Source organism: Sorex araneus, chromosome 6 (genome assembly GCF_027595985.1).
Source record: "Sorex araneus isolate mSorAra2 chromosome 6, mSorAra2.pri, whole genome shotgun sequence".
Lineage (NCBI taxonomy): Eukaryota > Metazoa > Chordata > Mammalia > Eulipotyphla > Soricidae > Sorex > Sorex araneus.
In genome coordinates this window covers 159097725-159119643 of record NC_073307.1, presented here as the reverse complement: position 1 = coordinate 159119643, position 21919 = coordinate 159097725, and the positions used below count along the sequence as shown (strand labels likewise).

Below are 21919 nucleotides of genomic sequence, written 5' to 3'. Positions count from 1 at the left end.
TCTTAAAAATGTATTTAAAGCATTTTAAAATTTGAAGGAATCATAGTGTTTATCTGATTATTTTACTGATGAGGAGACAAGGGACTTGCCCGTGCCTGCTGTCCTGATCCACCACGCCTGGCCAAAGCCCAGGTTTTCTCTGCCCCACACTCTAGACTATTCCCCCCACTCTGTCTCACCTCATGGAGACACGGTGCCTTTAAGTGGTGGTTGTGATAGGAATTAAACCAAGGTTGAAGGTGGGGAAAGTAAAGCTTTTAGGTGGAAAGGATCAGAAATTTCAGAGAAAAATGGAAAGAACTGAGGCAACTCCCCATCCCTAGAAACTCAGAAACTCTTTCAAAAGAAGCTCTAGGGCCAGAGAGAGTACAGTGGGTTGGGTGCTTCCCAACACTCAGTGTGGTTCTCTGAGCTCCCGTCAGGAGTGACCCTTGAGCACAGAACCAGGAGTAAGCCCTGAGTATTTTTGGGGGTGGCCCCCACACAGTCCTCCCACCAAAAAAAAGAAAAAAGAAAAAAAACTTGACTTGGATTAGAAATGACTAGCCTTGAATTTCTCAGATAGTGCTCTCAGGAAATGACTATTCTATTCCTTGAACTTTATATATATATCTCTCTCTATATATATATATCTCTATATATCTCTCTCTATATAAAGTTCAAGGAATAATATATATATGTGTGTATATATATGTCTATATACATATATATATATATATATATATATACACATTTTTTTTTTTAGTTGGATTTTTGGGGGCCTAGGGAGGGAGTTCAGGGCCTAAGGCCTATGTTTTGCATGCAGCCTGCTTTAGTCCTTGGCACCACATGGTTCCCTGTGCATTGCCTGGCGCCACCCTGGATGCCACTGAAGGTTGCTGGCTGTGGCCCTAAGCACAGCCTGGGGGCCCTAGCAGGGTCGCTGGCTCAGGCGGCCTGTGTAATCCACAGCATGGGGAGCCCAAGCAGTGCCAGTCCCTTCCTTTGGGTTGGTGAAGAATTGATGGAAATAGGCCCCAGGGGCCGCCAAGCACTGCTAGGCAGGTGTTGCCCCAAATTAGAAGAAAAAAATCTCTACTTTTGAATCATGCTGTGATGCTTAAGGGTTGTTCCTGATTCTGCACTAAAGAGTTATTCTTGTTGGTGCTCAGGAGACCCTGTGGGTTGCTGGGGATCGAATCTGGGTCAGCCGTGTGCAAGGCAAGCGTCCTACCCGCTATACTCTTCTCTCCAGCCTCCAGAAAAATACATTTTTTAAAAAGGTTTGCCTTAGATATAATTGGATCAGTGCCCTGGCACTTCAGGCTCTGGTGGCTCTCAAATGCTAATACGTGTTTTCTCCTGCAGTCCCAGAGCCCTTTGGAGGGGCCATCATCATTGGGCAGGAATCGATCACCTATCACAATGGTGACAAATACCTGGCAATCGCCCCTCCGATCATCAAGGTGAGCAGGAATCCCTCTTTTTAAAAAAATTCCTATCTCCCCCCTCTCCCCCACCCTGTTCTTACCCAGGTCTTCATTTCTCTCCCTCTGTCAAAGGAGACTCACAGCTGTATGCCTCACTGCTTGCTCTCTGTATAAGATACTGTGTTCGTCATTGGAAATAGAAAGGTTGACCTGGTTTTGCTCACAAAGAGCGAGCTTGGCGAGATAGAGCTCCAAGGGTGGGGCACGTGCAGAGCCCAAGGTTTGATTTGTTCCCTGCACTGCTGGGAATAGTCCCTCCAACCCCTTACCCCAGCCCCTCCCCCTAAAATAGTAACGGGGGAGCTGGAGAGCTAGTGAGTCGGGGGCCTGCCCTGCATGTGGCAGACTCAGATTCAATCCTGGCCCCCCCCATGATACCCTAAGACTGCCAGGAGTAATTAAGAGTACAGAGCTGGGAGTAAGCCCTGCATACCTTCGGGTGAGCCCCCTCATCGCCTCCCCCCCATTCTTTCCAAAAGAATAACACCTGCTTTTAGAGAAATGATCATCAAATTAGGTTTATCTTGTGTATGACTGTGCTGGATTTTTTTTTTTTTCCATTTTGGAGGCTCCCACCACCATGTATGGGGGATACTTCTGGATTGGTACTGTTCCCTCTCCCCCCCTCTACCCTCTTCCCCAAGAAAGGCAGGGTATTGTAGTTTGAGGGTTTGGGCCACACCTGATGTGGCAGGGGGACTTCACCTGCTTTGTGTTTGGAGGTCACTCATGGCAGTGCGGTGCCAGGGTCGAATGGGATTGGCTGCGTGCAAGAAAAACACTTAAACTCTGGACTATCCCTGACACCCCCTTCCTCCCCATTGGTGTTTTTTTTTCTTTTTTTCCTTTTTTCTCCATTAGTGTTTAAGGGATCACACTCCCTACAGTGCTTGGGGACCATGTAGTCTGGAAATTGAACCCAGGCTTCGCATGTGTAAGACAGGTGCTCTACCACTGAGCCATACCCCAATACTTACTGGATCAATTTTAAGAAAGAAGTACTTTTTTGTCTGTTTTGGACCAGACAAAAAAGTTAAGCCCCGAGCCTGGTTGTGCTCGGGGCTTAACTCCTGGCCGACTTGCGGTAGGGGGGGCACCATATAGGGTTCCAGGGATTAAACTGGGTTGGCGGGGGTGGGGAGGTCACACCCAGTTTGCTCAGGACTTACTCCTGGCTCTGTGCTTGGGGATCGCTCCTGGTGGGTTTGGGGGAACTATACGGGGTGCCAGGGAGTGAACCTGGGTCTGCTGCATGGAAGACAAACTCCTTATTGGCTGTACTAGCTCAGTAACCGCCCTATTTGCTTTTTGTTTTTTTGTTGGGGGGCTATACCCAGTGGTGCTCAGGGGTTACCCTGGCTCTACACTGAGAAATTACTCCTGGCGGGCTCGGGTGACATGTGGCATGCTGGGGATTGAACCTAGGTTGGCCATGTGCAAGGCAAGTGCCTTACCCACTCTGACCCCCTATTTTGTTTTTGAAGGTCAAAAAATCATTAACGCGGGGGCTGGAGAGATAGCACAGCGGGTAGGGCATTTGCCTTGCACGCAGCCAACCCAGGTTCGATTCCTAGCATCCCATATAGTCCCTCGAGCACCGCCAGGAGTAATTCCTGAGCGCATGAGCCAGGAATAACCCCTGTGCATGGCTGGGTGTGACCCAAAAAGCAAAAAAAAAAAAAAAAAATCATTAACGGGGCTGGAGCGATAATACAGTGGGTAGGGTGTTTGCCTTGCACGTCGCCAACCCGGGTTCGATTTCCAGCATCCCATATGGTTCCCTGAGCACCACCAGGAGTAATCCCTGTGCATTGTCGACTGACCCAAAAAGCCAAAAAAAAAAAAATCATTAACATTCATAGTCCAGTCATATTTAGAGTTCCTTGTTGATATATTTGTTTTCTGATAGAATAATATGCGAATAAACTTTCAAACTTTTAGTGCAGCCTTAGCTGAATTGGTTCCTTGCTTGTGAAGTGACTGCCTTGGAGCAGGTGTGCCATGTAGTAACCGTGCCTTCCCTGTTGGTAGCAAAGCACAATTGTGTGTCACAATCGTGTGGACCCCAACGGCTCCCGCTACCTGCTGGGAGACATGGAAGGACGGCTCTTCATGCTGCTGCTGGAGAAGGAGGAGCAGATGGATGGCACCGTCACCCTAAAGGATCTGCGGGTGGAACTCCTCGGAGAGGTAGGTGTGGTCCTGCTCCCCAGCATTGGGTGGGGGGGTGGCGCTACTGACGCCTTCGTGATGGGGAATCACAGTAGCTGGCGGGTTTCGCCCTTGCTGTGGAAGCTGATGGTTGAATGAACTAGACGTGGATGAGTCTCACCATCAGGCGCATCAGGTGTACAAAACAGAAGGGATACAATTGAGAATTCAAGATTCATCTCAATATGAGACTAATACCCAACGACAGTGGGAACAAGGGCCAGGAGGAATAATGGCCTGTAGTTGGGAGCTTGCTGCAAGTGGTGGTGGGGGGAGGGTAGCTAGGCTAGAGAAGGGATCAGTATGCTAAGATAGTTGGAAGTGATTGCTCTGGATAAGAATTGCATGCTGAAAGGAGGGAAAGGGACAAACATGATCATCTGTGTAGCAAATCATAATGCCCAAAAGGAAGGAGAGAGTGAGTGAGAGAGACAGAAAAGAAGAGTGCTTGCCGTAGAGGTAGGGTTGTGGGGAGGGGGCCAGAAAGAGACTGGGGACATCGGTGGTGGGAAATACGCACTGGTGAAGGGGTGGGTGTTGGAACACTGTATGATTGAAACTCAGTCATGAATAACTTGGTGTAACTGTGTATCTCAAGGCGATTCAATTTTAAAAAATGTACATATAAACATTTTTTTAAGAAAAGATGCATCTAATGCAAATCATTTGATTCAGGGAGGTGATTCACCCTCCCACCCCCCCCACTTCTAAGAATTATGCAGACTTGGGTAAATAGTACAATGGGTAGGGTGCTTTACTTGCACATAGCCGATACAGGTTCAGTTCCTGGCACTGCATATAATCCCCTGAACCCAACCACGAGTGATCCCTGAGTCAAGCCAAGAGTCCGCCCTGAGCACACCTAGCTGTGGTCCCCCTCAAAATAAAATGCAGTAAATTTGGGACTGGAGCAATAGCAGGGCAGGTAGGGCGTTTGCCTTGCATGCAGTCGACCCAGGTTCGATTCTCAGCATCCCATATGGTCCCCCGAGCACCGCCAGGGGTAATTCCTGAGTGCATGAGCCAGGAGTAACCCCTGTGCATTGCTAGGTGTGACCCATAAAGAAAGAAAAAAAAAATGCAGTAAATTTGATAGTTTTTCGTTATTTTGAGTAAATTGGGATGATTGGGATTAGCAGCATATTGTTTAGAGCAGGATGTGATAAATGGAGTCACTCGTTTCAGGTGTGATGTGGGATTTGAAGTGGACAGTTGGCTTAGGAATCACGTAGCAGACGTCTCCAAGGTGGGTGGGGGGAGTCTGGGTTCCCGGCGGAGTCTGTTCTGATTTCTTCCATGCCATTGACTGTCTTGTAGACCTCGATTGCTGAGTGCTTGACATACCTTGATAATGGTGTTGTGTTTGTCGGGTCTCGCCTCGGGGACTCCCAGCTTGTGAAGGTAAGAGAACGTTTTCTTCTTTCTGCCTGTATTTTCACTCCCTTCCCTACTTCTTCAGTTTCTGCTAAGTTTGGTGTCTCAGAATATAAGACCATCATAGCTTTCTATTGCCCAGCTTTCTATTGGTTCATTTGTGTTCTGCAGTGACTAGCTCTGTCTTAAAGGTTCATCCACCTAATGTGCTAGGTAAGCTTGCTGGTGCTGTGGGTACAGTGAAGAGCAAAACCCAGCTCCTGCCTTCCAGCTTAGGGCATAACTAATGTGTGAATGCAGAATTCATAGAATATGACCATTTGGGACCTTCTCTGCAGAATAATGCATGTAGGAAAAAAAGGGTTAATTCCCCAACTGTTCTGAAATCCATTTGTGGGACTCCAGATTAGAAATCTCTGACTGGATAGTGGGTCACCTATAGAATAATCGTGTGCCGTCAAAAGCGTCATTCTGGGGCTGGAGCAATAGCACAGCGGGTAGGGCGTTTGCCTTGCATGCGGCTGACCCAGGTTCGATTCCCAGCATCCCATATGATCCCCCAAGCACCGCCAGGAGTAATTCCTGAGTGCATGAGCCAGGAGTGACCCCTGTGCATTGCCGGGTGTGACCCAAAAACCAAAAAAATAAAAATAAATAAAAAAGCGTCGTTCTGGAAGCGGCCAGTGGGAGCCAAGAGGGATGTTTAGTACAGCTAAGGTCTCCTGGGTAATAGCTGTCTCTTTAAGGGGGTGCTGTTAAGAGAATGTTCCAGGACTAACATTGTTCTTTTTCTCAGCTCAATGTTGACAGCAATGAACAAGGTTCCTACGTAGTGGCCATGGAAACGTTTACCAACTTAGGACCCATTGTGGACATGTGCGTGGTGGATCTGGAGAGGCAGGGGCAGGGACAGGTAAGAAGTTCATCCTGGATGCGCATAGTTGGGTGCCCACTGCGTTTCGTCATCTAGAATGGGGAGTGTGCACTGGAGATAACACTTAGGAGCCTCACTCCCTAATCCCAAGGAGGCAGGGCTAACTACCATTTATTGGGTACCTATCATGGCCCGCCAGGCGCTTTAAAAAGTTATCTGCAGTTACCCAGTCGCTGTCAGAAGTGCGGGTCTTTGGACTGAGAAAGGTTGTCCAAGATCACATAAGCAAGTCAATGTCAGATCCATCTGGCGCCAGCTCCTTCGCCCTTTAGAATAAACTCGGGTCCAGGGGTGGAGCAAGCTCACTTGAAGCAAGGGTGCTAAGGAGTTTTTTTTTTTTTTGCTTCATGGACTAGTGGGGCCTGTGTGCTCAGTAAATTTGAGAGATTTGAATATGAATATATACCGAGTCTGCATCCTCAAAGTTCGCTCCTAAGTCCTTGGATTTAGTATAGCTTGCTTTCTCTTTGGGCGGGGGTGTGGCCTCAGTGTCTGGAGGAGGTTCCATAGAAACCTTTTCTCTGCTTGCAGCTGGTCACTTGCTCTGGGGCTTTCAAGGAAGGTTCCTTGCGGATCATCCGGAACGGAATTGGAATTCACGAGCATGCCAGCATTGACTTACCAGGCATCAAAGGTAGCCTTTGGGTGGACGCACCTCAGACCTCGGTGGTATTTGAGTGGACCTGACCTTTGGACTTGTGACAGCGCCTGAGTAGGAGCTAGAGGAAAGTGGATCAAACGAAGAGTTCAGAGAAGTAATTTTAAGTGGTTGGGGCCAGAGCCATAGTTACAGGGTTAAGGCTCCTGTCCAGCGCACGGCTGATCCGATTTGATCCTTGATACCACAGATGCTTTCGTGAGTTCTTCCAGGAGTGATCCCTGAGCATGGCCAGAAATAATAATCCCTGAGCATTGCTGGTTTGTGGTCAGACCTCTCTTTCCCCACCGGAAAAAGTCACAATGGCAAGTCAAATGATAAAGACTTCAATATTTAAAAGTACAGTTAGGTTAAAACAGAAAATATCGAGGGCTGGATAATAGTGCAGCAGGTAGGGCATTTGCCTTGCATGTGGCTCACCTGGATTTGATCCTTGGCATCCCGTAGGGACCCCCGAGCCTGCCAGAAGTGATCCCTGAGCATGTGAAGTATCATCCTGCCACAAAAAGTAAAACAGCATGCAAAGGCTAGACTTCATAATATTCTTAAAAGATTAAAGGGATAGGGGCTGGAGTGATCGCACAGCAGATAGGGCGTTTGCCTTGCATGCAGCCGACCCAGGTTCAAATCCCAGCATCCCATATGGTTGGTCCCTTGAGCACCGCCAAGGGTAATTCCTGAGTGCGTGAGCCAGGAATGACCCCTGTGCATCGTCAGGTGTGACCCAAAAAGCAAAGAAAAAAAAAAAGATTAAAGGGATAGATAGAAAATGAAAAAGACATGGTAGTCTTTTAAGTTAACATAAAACTGCCTCTGGCATATCTTTATATTTGATAAGTATCAATAGAGGCATCAGTCGGGCCAGAGCAATAGAGTGTAGTGGGTAGGGCATTTACCACGCACATCTGGGTTTACATCCCTGAGCACAAAGCCGGGAGTAAACTCTGAGCCCTACTAGGTGTGGCCCCCAAGACTTTTTTTTTTTTTTTTTTGCTTTTTGGGTCACACCTGGCGATGCACAGGGGTTACTCCTGACTCTGCACTCAGGAATTACCCCTGGCAGTGCTCAGGGGACCATATGGGATGCTGGGATTCTAACCCGGGTTGGCCGCGTGCAAGGCAAACGCCCTACCCGCTGTGCTATCACTCCAGCCCCGGCCCCCAAGACTTTAAAAAAAAAAAAAAGAGGTATTAGTTGGTTGTTTTTCTTAATTTTGGTAAGTCAAAGTCCAAAATGGCAAAAGGAAGAAGCAAAAAGACAAAACCAAAAAAAGAGGTATCATTTGGTTGTTTTTCTTGATTTAGGTAAGTTAACGTCCAAATGGCAAAAGGAAGAGGCAAGAACACAAATACTTTGTTTTTTAATTTTAATTGTTTGCATTTTGGGCCTCACCCAGTAACTCAGGGGTTATTTCTGGCAATGCTCAGGGACCATGTGGGATGACAGGAATCAAACGCAGGTCGACTGAATATGAGGCAAACACTTTACCCACTCACTTTACCATAGCTCTAGTCCCACGTGAGATACTTTAGAAAGAGAGGGCCTAGAGAGATAATACAGTGGCTTGCGTTGCACCCGGCCACCCCAGGTTTGATCCCTGCCTACCCATATGGTCCTCCGAGCCTACCAGCCTACCACTCCGGAGTGCAGAGCCAGGAGTAACCCCTGAGCACTGCCAAATGTGGCCCCAGAACAAAAGTAAAAGAGCAGTGAGAGAGAACTAGGTTTGTTAAATTGTAAAAGCATACTGTTAAATTTTACAAATTAATGTATTACATGTGCTTTCAGTGCATGAAGAGGCAGGAAGCACACAGGCAGCCTCAAAAGTTCAGAAATAGATCGTTGGAAATGGGAATTGAGTTGTGTGATCTCAGAGAAAGGTGATTCTCTTTAATAGAGGGTGTTGGGATAACTGGCAGTCATTTGGGACAAGGTCTGTCTGTACTCACTCTACATATCAAAATAAAGAAATAGGAAGGGGCTGGAGTGATAGCACAGCGGGTAAGGCGTTTGCCTTGCACGCGGCTGACCCAGGTTTGATTCCCAGCATCCCATATGGTCCCCTGAGCACCGCCAGGAGTAATTCCTGAGTGTAGAGCCAGGAGTAACCCCTGTGCATCGCCAGATGTGACCCAAAAAGGAAAAAACAAACAAACAAACAAACAAAAAAAGAAATAGGAAGCTATACAGAAAGGAAAAGTTGTTGGATAATTAATTTTGAAATGGGAAAGTCTTCTAAATTTTAATTCAAAGTAGAAGCCAAAAAGATTCATGACAAAAACAAAGTGGAACTTTTAGGTTAGTAGGAAAAACGGGAAAATTGTATAAAAATGTTGTTTATCTTTTCTTTTGGCTTCTGGCTTTTGTGTCAGACCCAGTAGCACTCAGTAGACTGCCCTTTGAAGGTGGTGGGTCTCTCCTGGCAGCGCTGGGGACCAGGACCATGTAACCTGGGGGTCAGACTTGGGCCTCCGGATCGCATAGCATTTGCTCCATCCATGTTGGGGACAGGGTTTTGGTTACACCTTGCAGTGCTCGGGGGTCACTCCTCACAGCACTCAGGGGGACTGTGGTACTGGGCATGGGAGCAGGGCCGGCCGTGTGTAAGGCCAGCACCCTCCCCTCTGGCCCAGCTGCTCCATCCTTTTGAGCTCTCTGGCCTCTTTTGCTGTCCTGTTGCTGTTTTCTTTTTTCCTTTTTATTTAATTTCTGGGCCGGAGCGATAGCACAGCAGGTAGGGCATTTGCCTTGCACGCGGCCAACCTAGGTTCGAGTCCTCCATCCCTCTCGGAGAGCCCGGCAAGCTACTGAGAGTATCCCACCCACACAGCAGAGCCTGGCAAGCTCCCCATGGTGTATTTGATATGCCAAAAACAGTAACAAAAATCTCACAATGGAGACGTTACTGGTGCCCTCTCGAGCAAATTGATGAGCAACGGGACGACAGTGATGACAGTGATGATGAATATTTGGTCAAATAAAATAGTTTTTATTGAAATGTACTTGTTTTTGTTGGAATTTATTTAGAAAGATGTTAGGGGAGAGAGAGGGATGCACTGTTGAAGAAAGAACACAGGCTTCTCTGGAGAGGAAAAGCAAAGAAACATAGCAAGAAAAGTAACTTAGAAGCAAGGAAGATACTGTTCAAGGAGAATACAGCTTGAAGAACAAGCCTCCTTTTACATTTTTTTCTATTTGATTTAAATTTACTTATTTTTAGTTTTTGGCCCACACTTAGTGGTGCTCAGGGAATAATATTCTTGGCTCTGGCTCAGGGATTGCTCTTGATGGCCTCGGGGGGGCCATATGGGGTGCTGGGGACCCAGGTCGGCTGCAAATGCCCTACTCACTGTACCAGCACCCCAGCTCTCCTCTACTTTAAGGACAGAAATCTTAGCTGCATGCACAAAGGGAGTCCTCGCCTGGCTTGTGTGAGGCCTTGAGTGCAATTCCTTTTTTTTTTTTTCTTTTTTGGTCACACCTGACCATGCTCAGGGTTTACTCCTGGCTCTGTACTCAGGAATTACTCCTGGCGGTGCTCGTAGGACCATATGGGATGCCGGGGATCAAACCCAGGTCAGCGTGTGCGAGGCAAGCGCCCTCCCCAGTGTATTATGACTCCGACCCCGATCAGGTCTTAGCACAGCGTGGATCCTGTGCCCCAGGAACAGCCCAAGCACAGAGCAGAACAAGACAGAAGGCTGATCTTGAGTTGTAAAGAGTTCAGGGGACTCTCCTGATGTCACCTGCACCTGTGTCTCCCCCAGCTGGGCAGAGTCTTCAGTGTGGGAACCCAAGGGTGCAGCGCTGCTTGCTGGGAGTCCCCCTCGCCACTCCAGCAGTCCTTACGGGAATGGCTGCCTATATACCAGAAGTTCTGGAAGGATCGCCAAACTTCCTGTTCTCAAATTGGCAAGGGCACGAATAGATAGGTCATGGGCTTTACTTCTAATTAAAAAAATTAAAGTCAAGTCACTCTAAAGAGTGGTACCATTTATTGATTTTTTTGTTTTGTTTTGTTTTTTTGTTTCTTCTTTTTGGGTCACACCCAATGATGCTCAAGGGTTACTCCCGACTCTGCACTCAGGAATTATTCCTAGGGGTGGTTGGGGGACCATATGGGATGCCGGGGATCAAACCCAGGTCGGCCATGTGCAAAGCAAACGCCCTACCCGCTGTGTTATCGCTCCGGCCCCCAGTACCATTTATTTTTTTAAACCTTGCTTTTTATGGTAACGTTCGTTGGGATTTTATTTAATTTGGGGGCCACACTTGGCAGTGCTCCAAGTTGAGTCCTGGCTCTGCTCAGTGGTCGCTCCTGGCAGGGCTCAGGGGACCACCTGCAGTGCTAGGCATGCCAACCCAGGTTGGCAGTGCGCATGGCAAGCGCCTTGCCCTCTGTACTGTCTCTTCAGCCCCGTGATGCCGTTCTTCCCACGAAGATCAAAATCTTAAGTTTGAGAACGTATCACGCTAGGGAGGCAGTGAGGGGAGAAGCAGGCCCTCCAGCATCTTCCTAAATGCTATTTGGCTTCCACCCAGCATCTACCCAGCAATTCTGAGCATCTGTCCACAGACCTGCCTGTGTATAAAATGACAGAAGTACAAGGTTATTTTTTATTGTGGCATTGTCTGTTAGAGCCGAATACCGTAAAAGTGTCCATCAATAGGAACATCACGTAACTGATCTGTCTGCACATTAAGTGTAGACGGGAGTCTGCCGGGGCTCGGCAGGGCGGTTACCGGAGCAGGGGTTGTGGCTGGGAGTGCTGGCGGGGCAGGGAGGCAGCCATTCAGACAGCAAAGCAGTTTCACCTCTCAGTGTTGACCGCCCTCAAGTTTGTTTTGTTCTGTTTTGTTTTGTTTTGCTTTTTGGGTCACACCCGGCGATGCTCAGGGGTTACTCCTGGCTTTGCACTCAGGAATTACTCCTGGTGGTGCTCAGGGGACCCTATGGGATGCTGGGAATCGAACCCGGGTCGGCCGTGTGCAAGGCAAATGACCTACCCGCTGTGCTATTGCTCCAGCCCCAAGTTTGTTTTGTTTTGGGGGTCGCGCCTGGCAGTGGTCAGGGCTGTTCCCTGCTCGGCTCTCAGTAGCTTGCTCTGGCGTTGTTCAGGCACCAGGTCAGACCTCAGATTGTGTCTGAGCCTCTTGCGTCTCGAAGCACGCATTCGTGCTATTGTCCTGCCCCAGCCTGCCCCAAGTTTAAACTCTGAAGAATTCTACAGTTTTTTCCTTTGTGTGTGTGGCGGGCCAGGGATAGTTCAGTGGGTTGGGCACTTGCCTTGCATCCAGCTGACCGGGCTTGATCCCCAGCCCCATGTGTGGTCCCCTGAGGGCTGCCAGGGGTCAGTCAGTCCTGAGCATAGAGCTAGGAACGGCCCAGAGCTCAAACGCCTCCTGCCCCTCAAACAGACCAGGAGGAACTGTTGAAACCAGGGCTCTGTCCCTGAAAATGTGTGGCAAAGGAGAGCATACGATTGTGTCAAGTTCTGTAGCGTAATCTTTCATTTGGTATGTGCATCTAACGCAGATTACATGCAAATACAAGCTTGGCCTAGAGTCCTCAAAACAGAATATTAGAAGGATGAACAGGAAACTGTTAGTGATTCCTACTTGGGAGTTGGGTTGTAGGGGCCGGGCTGAAAAGGGGCATTCCAGCTCAGGACTCACTTCAAAGTTCTCGTCCCTCTGTGGGTCAGCCTGCCTCGCCCGGTGACGGGAGAGCTGACCTAGAGTGTCGTCTTAATCCTTGTCTCTTGTTCCAGGCCTGTGGCCACTTCGGTCCGATCCTACCCGGGAAACTGACGACACTTTGGTGCTGTCTTTCGTGGGCCAGACAAGGTAAGATGCATTGGACGGGGGCTGGAGTGATAGCACAGCGGGTAGGGTGTTTGCCTTGCATGCAGCCGACCTGGGTTCGATCCCCAGCATCTTATATGGTCCTCCGAGCACCTCCAGGGAGTAATTCCTGAGTGCATGAGCCAGGAGTAACTCCTGAGCATCGCCGGGTGTGACCCAGAAAATTAAAAAAAAAAAAAAAAAAAGATGAGTTGGGGGTTAGCTGTGGGTGCACTGTGTTGGTTGGAAAGCGGGGTCTAGCCGGCTGACGGAGCCTTTCGCCCCGCTCTAGAGTGCTCATGCTGAACGGAGAGGAGGTGGAGGAGACTGAACTCATGGGCTTTGTGGATGACCAGCAGACTTTCTTCTGCGGCAACGTGGCTCACCAGCAGCTTATCCAGGTAAGGAGTTGAGAAAGGGCCGCTCTGGGCGCACAGTGAGTCTGGCTGGGGCAGTGGAGTGCTGATGGATTTTTTTTTTTTTTTAACAGTCACTTTGTAGCGCGGGGAATGGTGCATAGCTATTCTAGAGAAAAAGTTCAACTTGGCTGATTATACGCTGCTCAAAAGAAAAACACTTTGTTGCTTTGTGTTTTCTCTCTAAACATAAGAGTGTAGAGAGTATAAATCTGTACTCTAAATATAGTGTTTTCTTTATTACCCTAGGGTATTTGTCATTGTGTTTGTGTGTGTGTGTGTGTGTGTGTGTATATACACACACCCATAATTTGGAATACTGTTTTAGCAAGTACTTAGACACTGTCTTTGCTTGTAACTGTAGTACATAGTTATTTGTTAAAAAGGTTTGGGAAGTGTAGGGCTGGAGATAGAGCACAGCAGGTAGGTTGCTTGTCTTGTATATGACTGATCTAGCTTTAACTCCTGGAACCCGTATGGTTCCCTCACCACCGCCAGGAGTGATCCCCGAGTGGAGAGCCAGGATTAAGCCCTGAGCACTGTGGGGTGTGGAATCTTCCCCCCCCCCCTCAATTTTTTGGGAAGGTATCAGAAAACATAAGGAGGAAAAATGGGACTAATGGTACCATCCACCCCCAAGAACTTAGATATTTGAGGAAGTCAGGTGGGGTTTAACCACTCCATTCTGTGTATGTGTCTGTCTCTGTGTCTGTGTCAGTCTGTCTTGGGACGACAGCCATCACGGCAGTACTCAGGGCCTACTTCTGCTCTGTGCTCAGGAGTCGCTCCTGGCATTGCTCAGGGGCCCCTGCCATGTCAGGGGTTCATCCTGTGCCTCCCGTGCTCCGAGTGTGTGCCCAGTCCATTAGACTCTCCGGCCCCTTCTGATCTCTTTGGACTGAGAAGAACTGCTCGTCATCGGGTTGTCCTTCCTTAGTACGGTGGCACTTGCTACTGTCAGTGTTAGTGCTGCCTCAACCTTAGTCAGAATGGAACTGGCCCTGTGGTCTGACGTTAGGTATAGAAAGTGTAGAATAGCTTCAGGCCAGTCCTCAGGGCTTCATTAGAAGTGACAGCTGCTGGGATGAATCACTGGTATCTCTGGCAGGACCGGAGTTACTGTTCAGGCACCCCTCGGCAGCCCGACCACCGCTCGCTTCCTTGGCGGTGCCCGCAGGAGCCAGGTGTTGTTTTCTCCTCCCTAGATCACTTCGGCGTCTGTGAGGTTGGTTTCTCAAGAGCCCAAAGCCCTGGTGAGTGAGTGGAAAGAGCCTCAGGGCAAGAACATCAGCGTGGCGTCCTGCAACAGCTGCCAGGTGGTGGTGGCCGTGGGCAGGGCGCTCTACTACCTGCAGATCCACCCTCAGGAGCTCCGGCAGGTCAGGTGTGTGCGCGTCCCCTGCTCCTGTCCCGCCCCCGTCCTCTGGGGCGGCTCGGCCGGTTCACCCCCTTCCTCCCGCTGTGCCTCTCTTTGTTCAGCCACATGGAGATGGAGCACGAAGTGGCCTGCTTGGACATCACCCCCTTGGGAGAGAGCAATGGGATGTCGCCTCTCTGTGCCATTGGCCTATGGACAGACATCTCGGCCCGGATTCTGAAGCTGCCCTCCTTTGAGCTCTTGCACAAGGAGATGCTCGGTGGAGGTCGGTGCCTCGCGGGGCCCCGGGCCGGGATCGGAGGGCGACTTCCGGAAGGCAGACCTAACGGCGCCCTTTCCCCGCAGAGATCATCCCTCGGTCCATCTTGATGACCACCTTCGAGAGTAGCCACTACCTCCTTTGTGCCTTGGGAGACGGGGCCCTTTTCTACTTCGGGCTCAGTGTGGAGACAGGTGAGGGCGGTGCCGGGAGCAGGGCCTGGCAGGGGCCCGGCAGCCCTCGAGTGCTCGTGGCCTCGGGGCACCGTCGTGGCACTCTCCCCATCCGGCTGTGTGTCATCTCTCCTTTCCTCCCTCTCCTCCGGCGCTTCTCTCTCCGTAGGCCTGTTGAGCGACCGTAAGAAGGTGACTCTGGGCACCCAGCCCACCGTCCTGAGAACTTTCCGTTCTCTTTCTACCACCAACGTCTTTGCTTGCTCTGACCGCCCCACTGTCATCTACAGCAGCAACCACAAGTTGGTCTTCTCCAACGTCAACCTCAAGGAAGTGAACTACATGTGTCCCCTCAATTCGGATGGCTACCCCGACAGGTGGGCCTCTTGCTCTGGGGCGGGGGCGCACTTGCGGGCACCGTGATGTTGCCTGCGGCCTCCGCCCCCGCCACCTTTTCTCTTCCCCAGCTTTAAATGCCTGACACGGAGCTTCTCTGCCTTCCCATTGGAAATGCACCTGGAAGCTTTTTCATAAGCGGTTTGTTTGTGTTCTCCCACTCCCCAGGGTCTCACTGAGTAGATTTAGGACCTTAGAATCGCTATTTCAGGAAAACCTCTTTAAGTGGTGGTGTAAGGGGTAGGGAAGTGTCAGAACCCTTTAGCTGCTTGAGGCACATGATAGAAAGAATCACTGGTCTGGTGGGCTGGAAAGGTAATAGAGGGACTCAGTCATTGGCCTTGCGTGTAGCCAACCCTAGCTTTTTTTTTTTTTTTTTTTCCTTTTCGGGTTACACCCTGCGATGCTCAGGGGTTACTCCTGGCTCTGCACTCAGGAATTACTCCTGGCAGTGTTGGGGGACCATATGGGATGCTGGGAATCGAACTCGGGTCTGCTGCGTGCAAGGCAAACGCCCTACCTGCTGTGCTATTGCTCCGGCCCCGCCAACCCTAGCTTGATCCATAGTAAATGGCCCCCTGAAGTCATGCCACCAGACGTGACCCCTCAGCACAGAGCCAGGCGTAGCCCCTGAGCGCCTCTGGCTATGGCCCAATATCCCCACCCTGTACACCCCCACCCCCGTACAGTCCCCCCTCAAAAAAAAAAGAAAAGCCAAAACCAAACATCACTGTTCCAGATTCCAACACACGTAAACGTTAAATGGAAAACTGTCATCCTTGGGAAGTGCCACCCTCGGCACTCTCAGACCAATGAAATAAATCCAGGCCTCAGAGTGTTTTGTCTCCTCAGCCGGCGCCAGGTTGAGAAGACGGCCCTGGCGCTCCCTCCCTCTGGGGAGTTGCCTCGGCCCCTCCTCCGTCTAAACTCGGCCCCTTCCCTGCAGCCTGGCCCTGGCCAACAACAGCACGCTCACCATCGGCACCATCGACGAGATCCAGAAGCTGCACATCCGCACGGTTCCCCTCTACGAGTCTCCCAGGTGCGGGCGGGCGGGGAGCTGGGCCGGGCGGCCTGGGGCTGGGCCCTGCGCCGTGTCTGAGCTCCTCCACCTGCCGTGTCCTCTAGGAAAATCTGCTACCAGGAAGTGTCGCAGTGCTTCGGGGTCCTTTCCAGCCGCATTGAGGTCCAGGACACCAGTGGGGGCACGACTGCCCTGAGGCCCAGTGCCAGCACCCAGGTGAGGGGGGGGGGCGTGCAGAGGGCACGAGTGTAGGGGCACTTCTCTGTCACGGCAGGTACTTACCGGTCGGCAGGCCCGGCCTGGTGTGGCCAGCCCAGCTCTCTCAGCTGCCCTGGCAAGGCGGTCAGAGACAGGTGGACAGAGCTGGCCACTGTCCAGCTTCATCGCTTATAAAAGGGCAGCGAGCTGAACAGTAAGGTTGAGAGGTTGAGAAGAATCTTCTCGTCGTTAGGGTTCTTTGTGTCTGGGGGAGGACGGCCTGTCGCTGGGGCTTGCTAATGGCGTGGGACTTGGAGTCAGGCCTGCTTTCAAGGTTTATCGCAGCTGTTCTGTTTTCACCCGCCAAATGAGGTTATCGGAGCTGTACACAGTGGACGTGGTGGAGGGAAGAGCCGAGCCTCTGTGCGTGGCTCGTCGGCTCTAGCGCCTTTCGGGCTCTCAGACGCCTCGAACAGGGCTTCTTGGAGTTGGGCTTGCCCGTTTTTGTTTTTGGGTCACACTTGGCAGTGTTTGGGGGGTGACGCAAGAGGAGCAGCTCTTAGATCTCGGGGATCTAACCTGGGTTGGCCGTGTGCAAGGCAAACGCCCTCCCCGCTGTACTGTGACTCCAGCCCCCGGCTGCAGCCTCTTGGGGCTGTCTCCGCGCCCTGCGTTGCCTTCTCGGTGCTCCTTGCCCTTGCTTGACAGCTGCACCCTAGGCTGTCTTGGCCTCCTTTCACCCCTGTTGGATGACCTGGTTCCTGGGTGTTGGCTCCCCGGGGGATGGGAACCTTGGGAGCATGCCGGCCTCCCCCTGGGCTTTGGACCTGACCCTGATATATCTCTGCCCTGCCTGCCTCAGGCCCTGTCCAGCAGCGTCAGCTCCAGCAAGCTCTTCTCCAGTAGCACGGCCCCCCACGAGACCTCCTTCGGAGAAGAGGTGGAGGTCCACAACCTGCTCATCATCGACCAGCACACCTTCGAAGGTACACAAGCCCTCTCGGCCCTCTCCAGGCCCCCAGACAAGGCGCTTCAGACCCTGAGACCGTCCCAAGTTAGGAGGATGCGAGGGAGGAGGGCGGAGTGATAGGACAGCGGGGAGGGCGTTTGCCTTGCACCCGGCTGACCCGGGCTCAATCTCCGGCATCCCATATGATCCCCCAGGCACCGCCAGGAGTAATTCCTGAGCGCAGAGCCAGGAGTAAGCCCTGAGCATCTCTGGGTGTGACCAAGAAAAAAAAACGAACCCCAAGTTAGGAGGCCAGTGTGACCAGCCGGCCGGGAGAGGTGCAAGGGGTGCGCACCTGACTTGGCTGTGATTGGGGCTCATGGTGCCTCCTCGGGTCATCCTAGGCTGGTGAGGGCACCGGTGGTGCCTTGCTTCGAGCCAGCCGCTCACCTCTCTGCTGTTCTCCTCCTAGTGCTTCATGCCCACCAGTTTCTGCAGAACGAGTACGCCCTCAGCCTGGTCTCCTGCAAGCTGGGCAAAGACCCCAACACCTACTTCATCGTGGGCACAGCCATGGTGTACCCCGAGGAGGCAGAGCCCAAGCAGGGCCGGATCGTGGTCTTTCAGTACTCGGATGGTAAGCTGTGTGGGGCGGGAGACGCGGCTTGGGGGGGGGGGGCTGAGCTGACTGCCGTGAGAGAGCCGTTTCCCCTTATGCCGTCGGTGGGCTGAGTGCCAGGGAGCGTGAGCAGAGTCATAAGTGAAATGTCAGTGTTTCATTTCTTTGACTTTGGCAGAGGGAAACGGGGGCGGGGGACCTCTTGCAGGATTACATGCAATCCTAGATTTGTCTCCGGCGGCTCAGCAATTCACGTCCTCTCTCTCCAATTCCAGCATTTTGTGTTTGTTTTTCTGCGTATCATCATCCCCCCTGAAGACTGGCTGTCGGGCCAGGAAGGGGAGCGTCTGCCCTGAGAGGGGTGGCAGGGTGGCCGCGGGTCCTGACACCTTCTGGTCATTGCACATGGCCGGGGTCACACAGACCCGCCCGGGACAGTATGTGCATGTTCCCAGACAGGCTCTTCAGCGGCAGGAACGGGGGCGCAGGGCAGATGGGGACACGTGTGGGCTCCCGAGGGAGACTCAGGAGTTCTCTCTCCCTCCCCCCCCCCCAGGAAAGCTGCAGACTGTGGCCGAGAAGGAGGTGAAGGGGGCCGTGTACTCGATGGTGGAGTTTAATGGGAAGCTGTTAGCCAGCATCAATAGCACGGTGAGGCCCTGCCCTGGATCAGACCTCAGGCCACCGGCCATCCCGGGCAGAAAACACGTCTTGGGGCTTCTGGGGGCTGTGTGTGTCGTTGTGTTTCTTACCGTCCCCCGCACCCTGTTACTGTTTTGTCGGTGGTGTCGCACACCCATCTGGCCACACTGCTTGCAGGGAGCCGGCATCCGATTGTGCGCTTGCACACTTCGCCTTGGTGCTCGCTGAGATGCTGACGCTTGCACTCCTACTTGCCAGGGCCACACCCCCTGTGCTAGTGGTGCTCGCTGGGGTCCCTGCAGTGCTCGCCAGCCTTGTTCATCACTTGGGTTGCAGTGCTTGCTGAGGCGACCACCGTTTCCAGCATTGCTCACCCCTGGAAATAGCCCATGATGCCAAGGGTCACTGACAGTGCAGCTCGTACCGATGCATGCGGGACCTGGGGAAGTCGAACTCACGACCGAATGCTTTTGAGGCAGCGCCTCACAGGAGTCGGAGATCCTCACTCACTCCGTGCAGGGGGGATCGAGCTGGAACCCCTGCACGCAGAGTGCTGGGCTGTAAGACTTCATTCCCGTGGCACAAGTGAGCTGCGCCATATTACCAAAAGCACATTCCTGAGAGGCTAGTCTCACGCGGTATTCCGTGTTTCTCTGCCAGGAGACCACTTGCTCCCTCATTTTAAAAAAATGGTGACTGGAAAGATGCTGTAGTGGGTAGGGTGCACATGGCCGACCTGGGTTCGATCCCCAGCAGCCCATAAGATGGTCCCCCAGAGCACTGCCTGGTGTGGCTCAAAAATAAAACTGGGTGTGGCGTACTCCCTAGTGGTACTCAGGGGCTGGGGGAGGCATGCCCAGTGACACTTGTCCACCTTCGCTTGCTGGGTCAGTGACGGGGCCTGGTGCTAACATGCTGCTTGGGCCTGGCCCTGCTGGGCCCTCCAGGGTGATGGGACTGGCGGGGGCTGGGGGGGTTTGTGGCCACACCAGTTGGTGCTAGGCCTTATTCCCGGCTCTGTGCTCAGGAATCACTGTTGGCAGGGCTCAGGGAACCAACCATACAAGGTTCAAGGATTGAACTTGGGTCACGGGTCAGCCTGTGTACACGGCAGGTGCCTTACCTGCTCTGGTCTCATAACACCCCTGTCCCCAGAGGGTATTCTTTTTTTAAAATTAGTCTTCATGCTCAAATGACTTTAGCAAGAACTGTGTCCTGATTAACTTCTTAGAGTTTCACATGGCCTGGTGTAATTTGTGAAAGGTTCCAAGAGGGGAAGTAAACATTAAAAGAGCTTTCGGTTTTTGTTTTTGTTTTGGATTAGACGAGCAGTGCTCAGGACTTACTCCTGGCTCTGCACTCAGGGGTCCTTCATGGGGGCTCTAGCACCATATGGGATGTCTGGGATGGAACCCAGGTCAGCTGTGTGCAGGGGCAAGTGCCCTCTTCACTGCACTATCGCTCTGGTCCCTTAAAAAAGCTTTTAATTTGAGGGCTCTGCATTCATTTATTCATTTTCATTCATTGGCCCTGGGGACATAGTACGGGGCAAATGCTTGCCCTGTGCAGCATATGCACAGCCCAGTTCGGTCCCCGGAGCACTGCCGGGCGTGACACAGAGTTGGGAGTTGCCCCTGAGTACTGCCAGATGTGACCCCCAAAGCAATAAAAATAAGGTTATGTTTTTGAGCTGAAAGTCTGGATGAGGTCACCTGAATCCTATCAGTTGACCTTGGCTAGTGTCTGCAGTATTGGGTCATGGTGGTCTTGAACCTATTGGGATGTACCCAGGAGTCCTATGTTTGTGTCGTGTCTGAGCTTGTGTGTGTGTGTGTGTGTGTGTGTGTGTGTGTGTGTGTGTGTGTGTGTGTGTGTGTGTTGTAAGCACTCCCTGTGGTGCTCAGGGTAGCTTTGGGAGGTGAAGCCCAGAGACGGGGTGCTCGAGGCTCTGTTGACCCAGCCAGTGGAGGGCGCTAGACCTGGCCATTACTGCGGATGACTCTTGGAGTCTGAGCTTGTGGCGTTGGGGTTCCTGACACGCCCTGGGGTGGGGGGTGGTCGTGGCTGAGTTCCTCCTGTCCGACAGTGTCTGTCTGTCTGTCTGTGCAGAGGCTGTGGGTGGAACCCCTGCACTCTGAAGGGTGTGCCAGCACATCTTCCCCCAAGTGTCCCCCCACCCCCCACATTGCCCTTGAGGAAATGGGGGTCCCGGGGGTGGGAAGTCATCCCGAGAGCGGTTGAGAGATGGCCCGCCCCGTGCAGGTGCGGCTGTACGAGTGGACCACGGAGAAGGAGCTGCGCACCGAGTGCAACCACTACAACAACATCATGGCCCTCTACCTGAAGACCAAGGGCGACTTCATCCTGGTGGGCGACCTGATGCGCTCCGTGCTGCTGCTCGCCTACAAGCCCATGGAGGGCAACTTCGAAGAGGTGGGTGGGCCAGCGTCTCGCTGGAGCTGCGGGCCCCTGCGGGCGTGCCTTGTGAGGGAGTGTCCTCCCAGGGCGGACTGGCGGGCTGTTACCGCAGCGGTGAACTGTGTGGAGAGACCGGGAAACTGAACTCGTCACTGCAGCTAAATGACCTGCGGCGGCCAGACTCCGGCAGAGCCTTGCACGGCGTTCCTTGAGCACGGGCCCCGCCTGCTGCGCTGCAGGCGCTTGGTTTCTGGCTGCAAGACGGCCAGGGGCCACGACTGGCTGCCCTGCGCACTGCTGACCTGCCTTTCTCGTTGCCCCTTGTCTGTTTGAAGATCGCACGAGACTTTAACCCCAACTGGATGAGCGCTGTGGAAATCTTGGATGATGACAATTTCCTGGGGGCCGAGAATGCGTTTAACTTGTTTGTGTGTCAGAAGGACAGGTGAGTGGCCTGGGAGGGCGGCGGCGAGGCTGGGGTCCCCGGGGGGCCGAGGTGGGTGAGCACCCTGGGTTTCCTCTTCCACCCAAGTGCCTTCTCTTCACGGAGGCGGGCATTTTCTCGTGAGACTCACGGGCCACAAAGTCAGCCACTTTGAGCGGCTCCATGGGCAGAACGGGTAGCAGCTTGGACTTCCAGAGGCCGCAGGCTTTCAGGGGCTCAGAGAGAGGCATGCCGTGGGGACGGGGGCGGGCGGTGACTTCTCATTGCCTTTCAGCGCTGCCACCACCGACGAGGAACGGCAGCACCTGCAGGAAGTCGGGCTTTTCCACCTGGGCGAGTTCGTCAATGTCTTCTGCCACGGCTCCCTGGTCATGCAGAATCTGGGCGAGACGTCCACCCCCACCCAAGGCTCGGTGCTCTTTGGCACAGTCAATGGCATGATCGGTAAGACCACGTCCTGGCGGGCCCGCCCGGTGGTGTCTGTTCCGAGGGGCTGCAGAGGGGCCGAATG

At 52.4% G+C, this 21919-nt stretch overlaps 1 protein-coding gene across 1 annotated transcript in view; it reads left to right on the top strand.

Annotated features, from left to right (window-relative positions):
- Positions 1-21919, top strand: part of DDB1 (damage specific DNA binding protein 1) — a 36958-nt gene that overhangs the window by 11834 nt on the left and 3205 nt on the right. Inside the window, exons 6-24 of the mRNA XM_055141011.1 lie at positions 1348-1445; positions 3501-3659; positions 4998-5081; positions 5851-5967; positions 6520-6622; positions 12419-12494; positions 12784-12892; positions 14113-14291; positions 14387-14550; positions 14631-14738; positions 14887-15094; positions 16060-16155; positions 16242-16353; positions 17198-17321; positions 17757-17921; positions 18460-18554; positions 20808-20978; positions 21299-21408; positions 21683-21852. Of these exons, the coding sequence (XP_054996986.1) occupies positions 1348-1445; positions 3501-3659; positions 4998-5081; positions 5851-5967; positions 6520-6622; positions 12419-12494; positions 12784-12892; positions 14113-14291; positions 14387-14550; positions 14631-14738; positions 14887-15094; positions 16060-16155; positions 16242-16353; positions 17198-17321; positions 17757-17921; positions 18460-18554; positions 20808-20978; positions 21299-21408; positions 21683-21852 (2448 nt within the window). The remainder of the gene's footprint in view (positions 1-1347; positions 1446-3500; positions 3660-4997; positions 5082-5850; positions 5968-6519; positions 6623-12418; positions 12495-12783; positions 12893-14112; positions 14292-14386; positions 14551-14630; positions 14739-14886; positions 15095-16059; positions 16156-16241; positions 16354-17197; positions 17322-17756; positions 17922-18459; positions 18555-20807; positions 20979-21298; positions 21409-21682; positions 21853-21919) is intronic.